The sequence below is a fragment of the Copadichromis virginalis genome, linkage group LG8, assembly GCF_057382275.1.
Source record: "Copadichromis virginalis isolate Kocher_CV1m ecotype Utaka linkage group LG8, C_Virginalis_male_GT1.1, whole genome shotgun sequence".
NCBI lineage: Eukaryota > Metazoa > Chordata > Actinopteri > Cichliformes > Cichlidae > Copadichromis > Copadichromis virginalis.
In genome coordinates this window covers 23,488,460-23,505,770 of record NC_140625.1, presented here as the reverse complement: position 1 = coordinate 23,505,770, position 17,311 = coordinate 23,488,460, and the positions used below count along the sequence as shown (strand labels likewise).

General features: G+C 41.5%; 1 protein-coding gene across 1 annotated transcript in view; it reads left to right on the top strand.

Annotated features, from left to right (window-relative positions):
* The first annotated feature begins 2,654 nt into the window (after window positions 1–2,654).
* Window positions 2,655–17,311, top strand: part of timp2a (TIMP metallopeptidase inhibitor 2a) — an 18,584-nt gene continuing 3,927 nt past the window's right edge. Inside the window, exons 1-3 of the mRNA XM_085466666.1 lie at window positions 2,655–3,093; window positions 13,563–13,663; window positions 13,748–13,856. Of these exons, the coding sequence (XP_085322792.1) occupies window positions 2,964–3,093; window positions 13,563–13,663; window positions 13,748–13,856 (340 nt within the window). The 5' untranslated portion in view covers window positions 2,655–2,963. The remainder of the gene's footprint in view (window positions 3,094–13,562; window positions 13,664–13,747; window positions 13,857–17,311) is intronic.

The window sequence follows — 17,311 nt, the reverse complement described above, 5'->3', positions numbered from 1 at the left end:
AATAAACAATGTTCTTCTGCAGCTACATGAAAGAAAAGAAGTCCTGCAGTGGGCTGAACCCACAGAACTAAAAGTCTTTCCCAAATCCAACCTGGGAGTTTGTGCCATAGTAGAAAAGCCTCATAGCTGAAGGCTCTGCCTCCCATTCTGCTTTTACCCTGCAGTCTGACAGTGAAGTGCTTTGTTAGAATAATAAAGTACTTTGGGGTCTTTGACATATGACTGTCCCAAATTTAAGATTTTATATGTGAGAGTAATATAATGTAATTCTGAATTTAACATGGAAAAAGTGCGAGACCTCTGACAGAGCCAATCCCAGTCAGGCCTTTACACATTCCCCCTCTGATGGAGTCTACAAGCTCTCTTAATTAACCATTTATCACCCAGGTTTCTACAGCTCTAAAGGACCCCTTTTTTATATATAATTTTGGCTCTAAAATTACAAAATAATCTCATCTTTCAGGAATCATTTGCATTTTCTCTTGAACACAAATGGCAATGGGGCGCTGATAAATAAAGAGTTGGGCGGCTGAATAGAAAAGCACCAATCCTCACCCTTCAGCATCTGCAGTGACTGCTGTCACATAGAACTAAGGCCATGTCCATCCCTTTTTTGAATATCTACCTGTTTCACTTCATTTTCATTCAGGCACTTATAGTAAAACTTCCTAAATGCTCCCACATCTCAAAATCGTTTTTTTGCTCTCTTTTGACTGTCTTGCTCTGTAACATTAGAAATCAAACATTAACAGCTCCATTGTGACAGTCCTGAAATAATCACTTGGGACTTCTTTCTGTGAGCCTGCGGCTTTTCCTCCATATCAGACGAAAAACAGATTCTGCACCTTTACGTGTTTTATTTAAGGAAGGCTTAATAATCCACTTTCACTTAAGACTAGCTGGTTTAAAACAGCTGGTTTAAAGCACTTAATGTGGCAGGCAGATTGAAAGTGGGGAGGAAGAGGGTGTAGATTTGGGCCTCAGGGAAGGGAGCCGATTGAGTTGGTGGGAAAGCAAAGAGAGGATCAAGGAGTGCAAAGATACACAAACAGACTTCTTCTTCTTGCGGCTGCTGCCTTTAGGTGTCGCTGCAGTGGATCGTAAGCCTCCATCTCACCCTGTCACTCGTCTGTAACACTGTGCACGTCCTTCTTCACTACATCCATGAATCTTCTCTGTGGTTTTCCCCTTTTCTCCTGCCTGACTCCTCCATAGCTCCTTAGTTTACAGAATCAGTGTATTTGTTTCAGTTTAGTTTGTGTTTGAAAATCACAAAGCCTAAAATGATCTTTGTGACTAAAGAGTAAAATTATTACAAAAAGTATTATTACAAACATTTGGGACGCTCAGTAAAATGTAAATAAAAACAAAATACCGTTTGTAAAAACTCATAAATCCATATTTTATTCACAACAGAACAAAGAAAACATCACACGTTTAAAATGAGACAGTAAAGTTCAGCTCTCTGACTCTTCTACTATGAAGTTGTGCTGTTGTTATGGCTGCAGTATGCATTTTAGCATTGTCATACTGAAAGATGGAAAGCTTTCCCTGGAACAGACATCTGGATATGTTACTCTTAAATCTGTATAAGCCTTTCAGCACTGATGATGCCTTTCTAGATGTGTAAGATGCCAGTTCCATGGGCACTAACGCACCCCCATACCATCACAGATGCAGGTTTTTGAACTGAGCATTATTAACAAACCAGAAATAATATTAACAGTTTTCTACTTCACTTTAGTCCATTTAAAATGAGCTTTGTGAGGACTCCAACCTGCATCTGTTCCTGAGCCCATGCAGTGATTTGCATGACAGAATCATCCCTGTTTTTAATTTATTGTTGCATATAGACTTGAACAGTACAGACATCCAATACTGATTTTTAGCCTCGTCTGATGCGCACAGAGATTTCTCCAGATTTTCTGAATCTGAATGATATTTTGCACTTCAGATCAGGAGATATTTAAAGTCTTCACAATTTTGCACTGAGGAGCATTATTCTGAACGTGCTCCACATTTTGTTTTTTGAAGAACAGTGAACATCTGTCCACCTCTAATTCTGAGAAACTCTCTGTAAAGCTTTTTTTTTTTTAAATACCCAGTCATGTTAGAGACCTGTTGCCAACAACCCTAATTAGTTGCAAAGCATTCCTCCAACAGTTTCCTCTTAATCCCACTTAGTTTTTAAGCCTTTTATTGGCAACTGCCAACGGAATCAAAATGAGCTACTACTTTCCATGAGACATTTGATATGTTTTCTGTAATCCTATGTGCATAAAATATGAGTTTGTGAGATTATACATATTTTCCACAGCACCCAAACTTTTTTTTAATCTTTTTGGAATTGATAAGCTCTACTTAAGTAAAACCTTTTTTTCCATGTCACTTTTAGATTTTTAGATTAGTTTGTGTGAACTATCACAACCTTGTATCCAGTAATACAAGTTTAATGATTTTATATTATTTTCTTTCTGTCTAAATACTTGTTGCAACAATTTTTCAGCTTTACACTCGAGTGCAGGCCCACTTTTCAACCAATACCGTGTATTATGATATTATGAGGGCGCAGGGGCAATATTTTTCAAATTTCCTTTGGGACCCTATCCAAATGTCCGGTGGGTCCGACTGAGCACTCAGCGCCCTCTGCAGGACCACCCTGCGCTGGGGGGAGGAGTCGCACGGCCAGCTTTATAAAACGCCTTGAAACAAAAACAGTCCAGACAGACAGACAGCTGCAGAAAACGGAAAGTCGGGGGAAATCCGGAGGGCACCAAACGCACCGTGTAACTTCACCTTTTTACCTGGAGCTGAGCGCGCGCCCGTGTGTTGTCGTTGACGTGTGTGTCGTTAGAAAAACGACGGAGAGGGGACGCTGCCGCTGGAGCCACACTGCAACGCATCTGCGCAGAGCACAACATCCACGCAGGAGCTGAAAAACATCGCCATCAGTGTTTACCACGATGCCGTTTTCCGTTAACGGCATCCTTTGCACGCTCGCGCTGCTGGTCCTGTGGCGGGCGGAGGAGCTCGTGGAAGCGTGCAGCTGCGCTCCGGTACATCCGCAACAGGCGTTCTGCAACGCCGACGTAGGTGAGTCCAGCCGCGGGGTCTACTCCTGTTGTTGTTTATGTTGTTGTTGTTTATGTTTACCTGGCCTCTCGTGCAGTGAGCCAGGCTCCTGCACAGCTAACTAGCCCATCCTCTGGCCACGGTTGAATGGACTCAACTAAGCTGCTGGAAACCCTGGAAAGCCTGAAGGTGCTGCTGGTGGTGGTAGGGGTGTTGCTCCTCAAGGCCATGGCCCAGACAGTTTGCACTACATTCGGCTCTACACTTACAGATCACATTGTCATATTTTTTGCCATGTCATGTTGATAATGTTAGACCTCCAAAATGTCTTCTTTCAGATGTATTATTTTTAAAAATAGAAACACACTCAGGTCAGATCCCCATAATGTTCTGCTCTGCAACACTGTGAGGAGTTAGGAGTGCATTTGTGACACTTATTGATAAGTTAATGATGACCTTAATGAACTTTGTGGTTTAAATCTCCCCCAAAATCCACTTTATACAAACTCAAAGGGTGTACCTCCACTCTGTTAGCGTGAGAGCTAAGAGACTGGAAGCAGTTTGAGATCATCTGTGTGAACCCAAAGCCTCTGCTCTGGGAGTGTTTGCTTACCGAGCTTCACCCTCAGCAGCCTCGGGACGAAGCGGCGTCGCCTGCATTTTGCAGGGCAACGTGGCACCAGAGAGGGAAAAGAGACAAGGAGGGAGCGAGCTGAAGAGAGGACAAGGGATGGGGAAAGTGAGGGAGAAATTTAACGGGTTTGTGTGTGTGTGTGTGTGTGTGTGGGGGGGGATTGAATCTCAACCGCAGAATATGTCACACCACGAGCTTTCCTCCCTCACTCCTTTTTTTTCCTTTTTAAATTTCCATTCCTGTCCAGTTTCTTCCTGCATGGGGTGGTGCTGAGAGGAATTACAGGAATGTTTCTGGGGTTTTCCCAACTTTGCTCCGATGCAGTGTACGGACACACACTTGTACACACTCTTTCACACCCCAGATAGACAACTAAAGGCCTGCCGCCATGCACGGTAGACTGACACACACAGACACACTGGCTCGGATGACATCTGGCTGTCAGTTCAGAGTGTGTTTAGAGGGGAAAAACAATAAAAGTCACAGTGCAAGTTAAAATATGCATGGGATGAATGAGAAGAAGAAAGCTGAAGATGTTTTGTTTTTTTTCATCCTGCATTTTACTTTTGAGTCTGTGCTGGTAAGATGTGCATCCTTGTAATTCCTTATTGCAAATTGACAGCTCTATTTTGAGGTGTGACTCAATCTCTTGCTGAGTTGGCAGGTCTTGCAGACAGGATGTCTCAGAGGCAAGGTGTTCCAATTGTTTGTCTTTTTTTAAAGCATCTGTGAGTCAGGAAAGCTTTTGTCACAGCTGGGGGAGGATGCACGCAAACGGCAACAATGGTCGATGTCACTGTCCAGCCCAGAAACATCTAGATGAAACACTGCAGAGGAAGAGGTGAAGAAGGGGTGGAATGGGTTTTGAGGGCTTGTGAAGGGCGGGCTGTGTCGGATGAGAGTTGGCTGAAATGTGCATGTAGGCAGCAACAAAGTGACATTGTCAAAAGTTGCGCAGTCTGACAATTGGGATTTGTTTTGGTGGAATGGGATCCCACTCCTTGCTTGTTGATACACATACCACATAGGCGGGAACCAGCTGTGTGTTTGTGTGTGTCATCTTCTGTTTTCCAGTCAAAGTGATACTCTAGGTCAGACCACAAGCCATAAAAATCGTGCAGTGTCATGCACCCACGGTACAATCGCACACACACAAACGCGACAAACATCCTCTTTTCATATAAATCCGTTGCCCATAAAGGGGAACTTCCCTCACCCTTTCCCAGTTTAGCTCACTCTGGTCAGCGGTCTGAGAGATCAGAGTCACCGATCTCAGCAGTGGACATGGCGTGGATGACAGCACGTGTACACGTCCTTTCATGGAAATACAGAAACATCCCCAACACATGTCACTAAAAAAGAAATATAATGGCACTCCTTTGGAGGATAGTTAATAAGAAACTTGGGCTAAAAAAATTAAATGACAAAAGTCCTATAATATGGTTGTTTATACAGCCTTGATAACAATTATTATCACTCCAAAAATGTAAAAGATTCAAAGACAAAAAAATGCATAAAGTATAGCATAAAAACTTTACAGTTAAACTATCAATACAGACGTAATAATGTCAAAAATTTCAAATGAAGTAAAAATGAGCACCGATTGTAGAAAACAGTGACGTGTAAAATAAAGCTGGTACAGATGGTTTGTTTTTCCTGACGTCGTTTGCCTGTAGCGACAGGGAAACAAAGAAATATTTGCTGTAAAGTGACTAAGTTGGTTTATCTTCACCACACCTATTCTAAATATGTAGCTAATGTGACATCGATGTGCACGAAAGATGAACTCCAGCCAGAGCCTTTCATAAATATCTTCTGATTTACTGATTAGCTGATAAGCGCTAACAAGGCAGATGTCAGCCTGAACCACATTTTGCTGCTATGATTGCAAACCTAATAAAAATAAAAATAAAGTCAAGTGTCTCATTTTTGGAGTGTTCACAGTACCTGATTGAACTGTTTCTGTCTTAGGTGCTTTTGCTGGACAAAAAGGTGTAATTGTTCTAACTGTATTTCTTCATTTTTTCACGATAGCAACGGAGCTGTCTGAGCTGTGCAAGATGCTTTTACCAAACACATCAATTGCCAAAGAAAAATGGAAAGCTCATGACCCAAAAACTGAATAAAACATCCAAATCCAGGTACTGGAGATCAGTTCGGAAAAGTAAAGGCCTTTTATGAGTTTTCCAAACCAACCTTAAGTACCTGGATTTGGATGGTTTATACCGTTTTTTTCCCATAAGCTTTCCATTCTTCTTTGTCCCTTTCATGAACAAAAAGTGTTCTGAGGGACAACAGTAGTATTTCTGTTATTTACTTTTTCTTCTAAAAGCATGTTTGGATTATCTTTAAAACCCTGTGTCAACAGTCTGTGATGTTAAGCAGAGGTTTCATCATCACAAAACTATAGAGCTAGGAAGAAAATCAAGAGGAGGATTTTACAAAGGCTTCTGCAGCCTGTGGGGGAGGAAACGCTAATAAATAGCTTCAGGCTCACCTGGAGAGGTGTACAGTGTTGGTTCAGCACATACATCATACGTTGCATGCTGAAACAATTAGGATTTAATGGCAAAAGCGCTGAGGAGTTCACCACGTTTCAATGTGTTTGCAAATTGTTACTTCAGGCAGGTCAAGTCAAGCTTGGCTCTCTGATTTCATCTTCAGCTGATCCACTTCTATGCATTTTATTGGCAAATCCAATATAAGGTGGGGTGTTTGGACAAACAATTACTTCTTTCCCTGCAAGCTGCTTTGCAACCCACCTCCACCCCAGCTCATCCTTTTCATGCTGACTCGATCACCGTCATGTCAGCTCCGGTAACTGTGTCAGGGTAAACCAGAGCCTTCAGGTCTTCATGCAGGTGTAACCAGAGGTGCCGGCTGAATTGTGTTTGAGGGCGGTTTGTTTCTGTTCAAATGACAGGTTAAACAGAAGGCTCACATACGCCTGGAGCTGAACAAACCATACCAAGAGAGTCAGGGATGATTTGGTGGTCACTGGCGTATGAAAAAAGAAATGGACAGTCATGCAGTGGAACGAATCGGGGGGCACTTAGGATGTGGTGTGTGCGTTCATATGGGGGTTTGCATGGAAAACATTTCGTAGTGCAACTAATATGTATGTAGAAGTCATTATGTGTCGTCCCGGTCTGACGGTAGGGGACCGTTTGAAATGTGGGTCAGTTGGTGGTTTATGGCTGCTGATTGAGTGCTGCTGATCGGATGACTTTTGGATCAACCTGCGGTGAAACTGCTGCCTGCAGGCTCGTGGTAGTCATGCTGTTTTAGCATCGTGCTGAGTAGTCTGCCGCCTCTGCAACACACTGTTTAGACTGCACAGGATGATCCGCTCTGGCTTTATTGAAGGGGAGAAACTAACTGAGAAGTAAACATGTCTGCAACACTGAGGGAGACAGATAAGCTCCCATAACAGCAATCTGTTGTGAATAACAGGGTAATTTCCTCTCAGTATTGTGTCCTGCTGCTGATTCTTTGCTCATTAGTTTGTGGCTCAGAATGAGGTCAGGAAATGAGAGCGGAAAAACTGGGAGGAATGCAGGAGCGAGTGCCAAACAGGTATACTGCCGTGTGTGTGTGTGTGTGTGTGTGTGTGTGTGTGTGTGTGCGCGTGCGTGCGTGCGTGCGTGCTCTGGCTGCTGCAGCTGAACATTTGCATAACCATCAAAGTGCAACTAAAATGTGGGGGTTTGATTCTGGGGAACTTGGTTTCTCTAAAAATAAAAAAAAAAGAAACCTTAAAAAGTAGTATGTTTGTGCTCATGGTGCTGATTAAAAAAAACAGATTCATTCTTCTGAAGAAGATTTGTTCTTAAACCTTTCATCTTCTTCTTTGTTAATCCTGGTAAATTAAAACCTGTTCTGTAATTTAGCCTTTAGGTTTTTCTTGTTACTTTGTTACTAAAACCTTTATTGTAGGGCTGGGCGCAGGTTTGCCTCTCTTTCGTCCACTTTTGTCTCTACGTAACGTTACTCGGCCTCGCCTCTCCTTCACTGAACACAACTCCCCCTCCCCCATAGCTTCACCTGCAGGCAATAACAAGATGAAAGCGGAAAATCTCCGTTATGCTGGGCTTACACTGTGCGATTTTTTTCAGTCGCGCGATTCAGCTCCTGCTCAAACTGTACGATTGACTCGCAGGGGTTAGAAGTTCATAGGTCACGATGCAGGGTCTCACACTATACCGCCCGATGCTCTGATGCGACCCGAGTGCTCACACTGTGCGTCCATAAAATGAAGGTTATAACAGAAATTCTGTCGCTCGCTCTCTCTGTCTTTCACTCACACAGACACACCACCACCACCATCAACTTTGCTAAATTGCTAATGAAAAACATTGATCAGGCAGCTGTGATTGAGCAGTAGTGTAGATCCAACTATTTCCACGGTTGTTGTGGTCGTGATAATTTTGTGATGCCACATCGAAAAGGCTCGGATGAGCTTTCCAAAGTTCTACAAGTTGTGCCTCCATCGCTTGTGTCCACATCACACGCTGCACTGCTGTGCTGCGCCGTCTTTTTCGCTGACATTTGTGTTTGCGCGTGCGCAGTGTGAGAAACTACGGTGACGCCCTCACGACGGTCGCGAGGATTTCAAACAATCCTCACGACCAAGCGATTGATGATCGGGGGCTGGTCGTGAGGTGTTAATCGCTTCTCGTTACCCCACGTATACTACACGATGCACGACGCACGATGAAGGCCAAAATCGGGCCGATCGCCAAAACGGTCGCACGACTCAAAAATCGGCTCAAAATGGGCCAAAAATCGCACAGTGTAAGCCCAGCATTAGCGAGTTACTGCGGATCGCCCCGTGCGTGGGGCTGGACGGCGTCAACGTGTTAGCGAGCTAACCGCTCTAACGACATGCAGCCCGGAAGGGGTGCACGGCCTAAAATCCTTTCATTTTCTCAAAAAATCGACAGTGCGCCTTATGTATGAATTCTGGTTGTGCTTACTGACCGCGAACCGATTTTATGTGGTACACAGCGCTCAGCAATCTGTCAAAAAATGTTTTAATATGACTTTGCTAAGCTACGGAGCTGCACCGCTTGATGGATTGTCGGAGGATTACGGCTACCGAGGAGGAGCCTCGCGGAGTGATACGTACTGTGTGTGTATAAGGACCACAAATGGCACCTGTTCAGAGACGTGGTGCAGCTGTGAAATCTGTCTCTTTGTTATTGTGCTCAGCGTCTATTAGTTTACATTTTGACTGCACAATTGTGAGCTTTTTGTTATGCACAAAAACAACATTGTTTTCTTTTATTTATGGACCATGATTATTTAATAAATGCTGATAATTTATTTTTGAGTAATTTCTTCATGTACATCTACGCTGTATGTAAATAAAAGTGCCCGTGTGACATCTGGCACACAGTGTGACTAAGAACTCTCTTTTTGTTCTTAACTTATGGCTTTAAAAAAAATATCGAGATATATATCTTATATCGCCATCCAGCTAAAAAATATCGAGATATGAATTTTGGGTCATATCGCCCAGCCCTACTTTATTGCCACATAGAGACATTATAAAAACATGTAAACACAACAATAGCCGTAATAATAACAGCAATTAGTTTATATCACCCTTTAAATCTAATATTCAGATCAAATCTGGTCCTCATTAAGAGGCGTAATATGAAGATAACAGCCTACGTTTTCAGGCTATATATCAAGCAAGGTGATCATACTATCAATCTAAGTGTGCTTTAAGAACAGCCTCACATTACAAAGTAATACACTGCTTTCATGTAAACATGGTGTCAGTTCAAAATTAGCAGTCAGGTCCAATTAAAGTGTTGTTGAGATTAAGAAAACGGTCCAAATGCGCATCTGTAAGCTGAGGAGGCTGTTTTGCAACGATTTCTTCATCATCTTCTTCAGGATTTTTACCAATGTACTGCAAGCCCAACGGCCATCTGAGCCTAAATCGACTCGCTCTGAGGACTAAATATGGATGAATGTTGAACATTTGAGATCTTAGCTACATCTTAACTATGATGGTTAAATTGGCAGATGTATTTCGTCAGCCTAGTGTTATATTTACACATTAACAAACAGCCTGAAATAGTTAGTCAAACGGTAAAGTGCAGCCTTAACGATACAGACACACTGCATGACCTGAATGATATTAGGTGAGGGAAAAAAGCTGCATTACGTGCAGGCAGTTCTCATGATGTGAGGACTAAATGTATTTAAATCCAATCCAATTTTAAAACAATGTAATACTTTTTTATTAGTAGAGGTATAGATAAAATATTTAAAAATTTTATAATGATTCACAGACACCCAAAAAACAGCCCACATGTGTTGTTGCCATGACTTTTTTCATGCGAAAAACCATTGTAAAGGCTCCTTAACTCTGCTTTTAGTCTGTCTTTACCAGTGAACCTTTTATATATGTAGTTGTTTTTTTTTCAGTATGAATTATTTCAACACCAGTCACAAAAGGCTAAAGATTGGTTGACAACCACCGGTTGCTATGGGGAGAAGTGTTTATAGGAAACGCAGTGTTATTTTGGACATGTGTACATGTTTATTTAAAGAGGGCAGGTATTATTTTGGCTGGCCGCTGAATTACTAGCTGAATTAATAATGAGATGGATTTAACAATAATTTACATCACATGTTATCATTGTATCATTTTCACTTTCTGGACATTTTTTAGACTAAATGATTGTTCTGTACAGAGTTTAGTACCATGTTTAGTAAGACTAAAAAAGAAGGAGAAAGAAAGAGACACTATTAACTCTGGGAGCTGTGAACCTCCATATTTGTATCTGCTCTAAGCCATAAACTGAACCTGAGGGTGTAAGAGCAGCAGCAGTCGACTGTATGTGTGTTTATAGATGTGTGTGTGTGTGTGTCCTCTGTTCCTGCTTACTTTATGTTTTTTTCCCCCCTGTATTGCTCATATTTTCCATTCTGAATAAATGCCCTAAGCATAGTTGAAGCTTGAAGTCAGTCAGGCCGTTAAAATACACACACGCGCGCACAAACACACACGCATGGTGAGAAACAAACCTCTGGCCAAGTCCTTCTCAGTATATCAGCTTTCAAGTTGTATTCTTAATCCTCAGCTCTTGTCCTGTGATGGTTTCCCTGGTCATGTTTTGAAGCAGGAAGGTTTGTGCTGCACGCCAAGTCATGTGTCTGTCCCTCCTCTAATGTTGGCTGATGGCGACTTCTGGTTGGGTTTTCATTGACTGGACCACTTTAGATGCTAAAATTCATTTTGTTGTGGTGTTTGGATGAGACTTTAAGGCAGCTCGATGGGTGGTTTGGGCTTTTTTTTTAGCCTGTGATGTGGAGTCATAAGCAGTGTTTTCCACACATAGACCCTACTTAGGCGGGTAACAGAGGTATAATAATGACCACCAATGTACCAGAGTTATTTCAATTCTATTTTTTTGTCTGTCTGAGAGAACACCATCCAAAAATGATTTGCTAGCAACTGTTATTTTGAAAGTCTAGTCGCTCCTAACCTACCTAACAGTATTTTATCACCAGCAAGCTGACAAGGTCATCGACGTCTTCACTCTGAATGCTTTTTTCTTCAACTGCATCATTTGTCACTGCAGTAGATGGAAAAGTAAGATTCCCTGCTGCAGAGAAAAAACAGTGAAGTTCATCCACGGGATGAGACACTCTCTGGAGAGGCAGCTGATTGTGTTGCTCAGTTATTTATTAGTCAAAGTCCTTGGCAGGTACAAACAAAGTACCTGCCCAAAGTACCTGCCCTTTACTTTCTGTATCCAGAATATTCAGAATATCAGAGCTGTGCAATGCTGATTTTGGCCTCTAATTCTGTAGGCGGTGAACATTTTCAGCTGCTTTGTTTTTTGTTTTTTTGAGACCAGTGACAAATTTTTATGAGTCAAGTAAAATGACTGTCATGTATCTGGACTTATTATAAATGTAGTGCATTTTATAATAAATAGGGCCAGATTTTGAACATAGCCATTATGCAGTGTTACATTGTATGGGAGTCAACGTAATTATGGGTTTCACTTTTGTTCATTTGTAATAACAAGCAGAAAAATTGGATGAAATGCTGCGGAAAAAAACAAAAGACTAGGGCTGTTCGATATAACGATATATATCGGATGACGATATAAAAACGTCTATCGTTTCATTTTACGCTATCGTTTGTTTCGTGGTGTCGCAAAATAAACTGTTTACGGCAATATTTTTTTTGTTTGGATGGTCAGTGTAGTGGCTATATTAATTTCTTAAAGTTCTCTCTTATATTTAATATAACCACACTACGGACGGACAAGCGCCTGTTTTTATGCGTTGTGGTTAGCAACAACGACGGTAACAGCATCGTGTGTCCGCTTGTTTATGTTCCACATAAACCTTTCACAATAAAGCTCAAGATCCTGTTGAGACTTTTCAAAATAAACTGAATCACGTGAAAGAGCAGATTATTTACGGATGAGAAGTAAAAAAGAGCCGTCAGGTGCTAAAAAATAAACCTTAGACTCAAACGTTAGAACAGGCTTTTCCCCGCAGCACGCCGTGTAATAAATACTCACAAAGAAAACGGCGGCTGTTACAACTTTTGTCTGTTAAAACACTCGACTCCAGCTACATGACGTGCATCAGGAAACGCTTCCCGCAAGACGAGCTGCACGAGATTCACAGAATTTACAGAAAATGTTACATTTTTGTGATTTATATCGTTATCGGGACGATAGAATTCTTATATTGGGATATGAGATTTTGGTCATATCACACAGCCCTACAAAAGACATAATAAATTTATGATGGATTAGCCAATTTATAATGTATACTGTACTATTAAGGTTGAGATATCAGTATTCATAAGCCTCACATTTATAACTCTGGAAACTAATGTATTTATTTATAGGGTATGTCATTATTTCCTGTGTACTGGGTGCACTCTCACTCTCACCAGCTGCTCACTGATAAGGTGTTGGGATTGTTGGCGTTTTCTCTGTATTATTGTAGTCTTTACCTTACAGCATAAAGTACCTCGAGGAAACCGTTGTTGTGATTTGATGCTGTATATACTACAACTGAATTTAATCATGTCCTTTAGGGACACCCCTTTACGCCTCCTTTTAAGCCTCTTTGTCCAGGCGGCTATTCCTCACAAGTAGAAGATTTGATCAACACACCTCAGCACATCAGCATATTAGGGATGTCTGCTCTCAGTGACATCACACAGAACTACAAGTAGAAAAAACTATGCTAAACTGTGTGTTTAGAGCAGGCTGACGTGTGAACATTGATCACAGACATTATTTGTACACGAACTGTTCTCGTTATTCGAAACTTTGGCCATGTTTAACGCCATGTAACAGTGTATGTAAAACTGAAAACAAGTAGAAGCATAGTAGGTCCCTTTAAGTTACAGATGGTTTACAGTTGCTAAATCAGTGATGGGGTGATTCCTGTCGAAATGCATTTGTTTGTTTACAAACTCGTAAATTTCAGCTTTGATTAAAGGAAACTGATATTTTGTAACATAGTTGTTAACCTTTTGTTTAACCTTTTGCTTCATTTGTGAGTTACTTTAACTTAATTAGGGGGGAGTTAGTTTCGTTCATTTACTTTTTGACCTAATTGGTGGACATGCAGACGAACACCAATTACAGTATGGGGCTTATGGGGCCTGCATCCAAAGTTTTAGCCATTACCCAACAAACATTAGCAGGTTTCCCTTTTTATCGTTTTTAGTGGGAATCATTTTGACTTTTTTTGTTTCTACTCTTTTGTTCATTGGTATGAAAGACAATGAAAGCTTCAGTGAGTAAATGCAATGAATTCCTGCAGCCTCTAACGCCGTGTTTCTGTGTTTCCCAACCAGTGATTCGAGCAAAGGTGGTGGGAGAGAGAGAAGTGGATTCTGGGAACGACATCTATGGGAACCCTATCAAGAGGATCCAGTATGAGGTCAAACAGATCAAGGTAAGAATATCCTCACTGTTTTAGCCAAAAAGGTTTGACATTGAGTCCGCTATTAATACCCTGTGCACTGTGTTTAATTTTTAGATGTTCAAGGGACCTACCCAGGACATCGAATCTGTCTTCACTGCTCCCGTGTCCGCCGTTTGCGGCGTCACCCTTGATGCCACCGGCAAGAAGGAGTATCTGATCTCAGGTTTGTGTGAATATCCCCTGTCTCCCGGAAATAATACTGCAAATGAAATTTGATAATCTCAGCTAGCTTGTGGAAAAGAAGCTGCTGTTGTCGGAGGGATAGGTATAATGATGTATAGTTTGTATACATCATTATATAAAACAAAAAGTGAAAGAATGCACAGACAGAGAGAAGCACAGCACAGAACATGCAAACAGATAATCAGATATGGTCCTGCAGGTGCAAACAGCCGGGCAGACAAACCTGAGATCGGATAAAGAGTAGTGGGCAATTTTGCATGTTGGTGGAGCAGCTGTTTATGTTATTATAGGTAATGATACTCTGCTGGCTAAATCCTGTGGAGACTGGGAGGGACCTTGTCTGTTGTGGTACAGCTTAAGCTCCTGAGGTATTTTATGCCTTAGTGACTGTTTACATCTGCATAACATCTGCGTCATTTTTTCAAAATTTGTAAACTGAAACCAGCTGTATTCATTATTTAACACTAACAGCACATCACGTGACTGCCTTAAAGTCAACAGAGTAACTTGAAGTGGTGAACAAACCTTCTAAACTCAGAGCAACAAATTTCAGCCAATTGTTTACCTTTCTGACCACAGCGTTACAGTTTGGCTTTGGCGTCAGTGTCTCAATAGCACCGCTGTCAGCCACAGCAGGCAGCTGCTTGTCTTTAGAGGAAAAGCTGTGAAACCCACTGCCCAAACAACAGACAAACAGTGTTAGCGACAAGTTGATAAACTGCTTATTCTGCTGCTAAAGGGTCAGAAGTTAGAGGCTTCTGACCTCTAACTTCTGTAGAGATAGTAGAAATCCAAAACACAGCTGGGCATTAGCTGACAATATTTAGAGTTAACCCATCCACAGTGGGGCCACAAGCCAGTGTACTCCCAGTTCTAGATAAAAATTGGTTTCCATACCTAGTCTCCTCCTGCTCCAGCAAGAGGGTGCGCCACCACAAAGGCCCTTGTAATTGCTTTTGTTGCTGGGAGATTAGTACAGTTGTTCCCAGTTTGCATGGAATAAAATCTGCCTAAATATTTTACCCAACACATTTCAAAAGGTGCAACTTTTACTTTAAAGAGTCACAGTTTCTGGTTTGTAACTACTCAGAAACTGGTTAGGAAATGCATACTTTTCCCTGATGGATCAATGACGAGTCTCTAGGCCTGTCTGACAGAGGCCTTAGTTGGTTTAGCTTAGTATGATTCTCACTTTGGGACTGGCCAACCCCTTGCTTAGATATAGAGCGAGAAGTTCAGTCATTCGGGAGGGGCTCAGAGTTGAACCGCTACTCCTCCACATCGAAAGGAGTCAGCTGAGGTGGGTCAGGATGACAAGGATCCCTCCTGGGTGAAGTGTACCGGGGACGTCCCAACAAAGGAAAAGCCCAGGTTAGACCCCAGCCCTGGATAAGCAGAATAAAATTGGAAATATTTAACAGTTAATATTTAAATAGTTAATGATACTGGACAAAAAAGGACTCTAGAACATAATTTTAAGTTTTGTTTGAACGAAACAATATTTTACTGTTAAATAATGTGTTGTACTTTAATGCTCTTTAAATAAGCAGGCAGATAAAAGACAGCATGGATGGCTTTGATTCTGTGTTTCCAGTCATTGCTAAACAGAGCAGACGCATATGGGAATTAGGAGTGGGGGAAAAAATCGATACTGTGTAGTATCGTGATATTTTGTTTGCTAATAATGTATCGATACAGGGACAGCAGAAATCGATATTTTGTTGCAAAAAAGGTTTTTGTGGACTGGAACATGCTCTGACTTCAGAGCATGTTGATCCTTTTTCTGAGCAAGAATCCTGACATTCCTTCACTGTCCAAATGTGTTTAACTTTTTTTTTGGCAGCAATAAACATGACAGTTAACTTATGTTAATTTAAGACATGTTTTATTTTAATTAAGTTTAAAACTTTTTTTATTTAATGTAAAATTATATTTTGTTTTAATTTACTTTCAAATTCTTCAGTTGCTGAATGGGCTGCATAGTTTTCATAAATTTCATAGTTCAGAATAGCTATGATTGTACCAGATGGTTGCATTCAGTTAAGTTGGACTAGACTGTAATACAAACTGTTCAGTTTGTCAACAATAAAACTGACTGAAATGAGAGAAAGACTGAGTGTGAGACTTTGATATTAGATAAAGGTAAACTTTATCAATATTTATTTTATGTACAGAATCTGAATATCGCAAAATATATAAAAAAAATTGCAATAATATCGTATCGTGCATTAAGTATTGTGATAATATCGTATCGTGGGATGTATGGTGATTCCCACCTCTAATGGGAATATGAGCTGCTGATTTCCAGTTTTGATTAGATTAGCTCATTACCCGCGTTATCTACAAAGTTGTCTGTTGGTTACTAGTAGATCTTTAGTCTGTTGCAGTACTCAGATCACAGAAGCAAAAAAAATCTTAGTAGATGGGTTTTATGTTTTTATGGTTGGTGCCCTCTGTGGGTTATATATCATGCGGCCACCCACAGCTCCACCGACAGCCTTTCCTCAGCTCCTCACCTCTTTGGTACGCTCTGGACAGGTCACCAGTCTGTCATAAGGCAGTGACAGCCAATTATTCACATCTACAGCCGCTTTAATATCACCAGTACCCTGATGTTCATGTCTCTGGACTGTGGAAGGAAATGAGGAGAACATGCAACCCTCAACAGAAAAGGCCCAGCCAGCTTCTGTGAGGCACACCAATGTGTTGCCCATCAAATATAATTATACCTGGACACAGCTTTCTTCCTGTGGTGGTTATTTCGATTTTTAAAGCAAGATAGGCAGTCGCAGCGTCAGAATGAGACTCAGTTTGCAGAGTAGCGGAGACACAGAGGATCGTGATGTCATTCGTGCTCTGGTTTCTCCATCACAGTCAGAGATGCGCCCGCAAACACTGGCCCGTAATTACAGAGAGTTGTAAGAGGAGGAACTGCTGAAGCCAGCATTTTCTCCCCGACTCTCTTTTCTCAAGATGTAGGGACTTTGTGCAGTGGGAAAGAAAGTTAGATTTCTGCTGACCGGGGCATCTTTCAGAATGATTCATCGTTTCTTTAGTGCGAAGGGTTAACGAGTAGAGGAGTTGCATTGAAATGTGAGTCAGTCCCGTCTGCGAGGACATGCGTGTTGGGAGCTGCTATGCAGACAGATAGTGGCAAAGTGGAGAGGGTGCAGCCTCCATAGATTTGTAATCTCATCTCGAAATATCCGCTTGTTTTGACTGGTGCCCCTTTATGCACGAAACATAAACACAAGCTCTTGACAAGGACAGGTGGCCCGTGTTGACGCCTGCAGGCACCAGTCTGGAAAGTAACAGATTTCATCAGTGGTTTTCCACGAATCTGTCATCTGATGTTTACAAGTTCAGATTTTTTTCCAGAACATTTATACTGATGCACCCTGGCCTTGGTGATGGTGGTGTTTACCATGCATATTG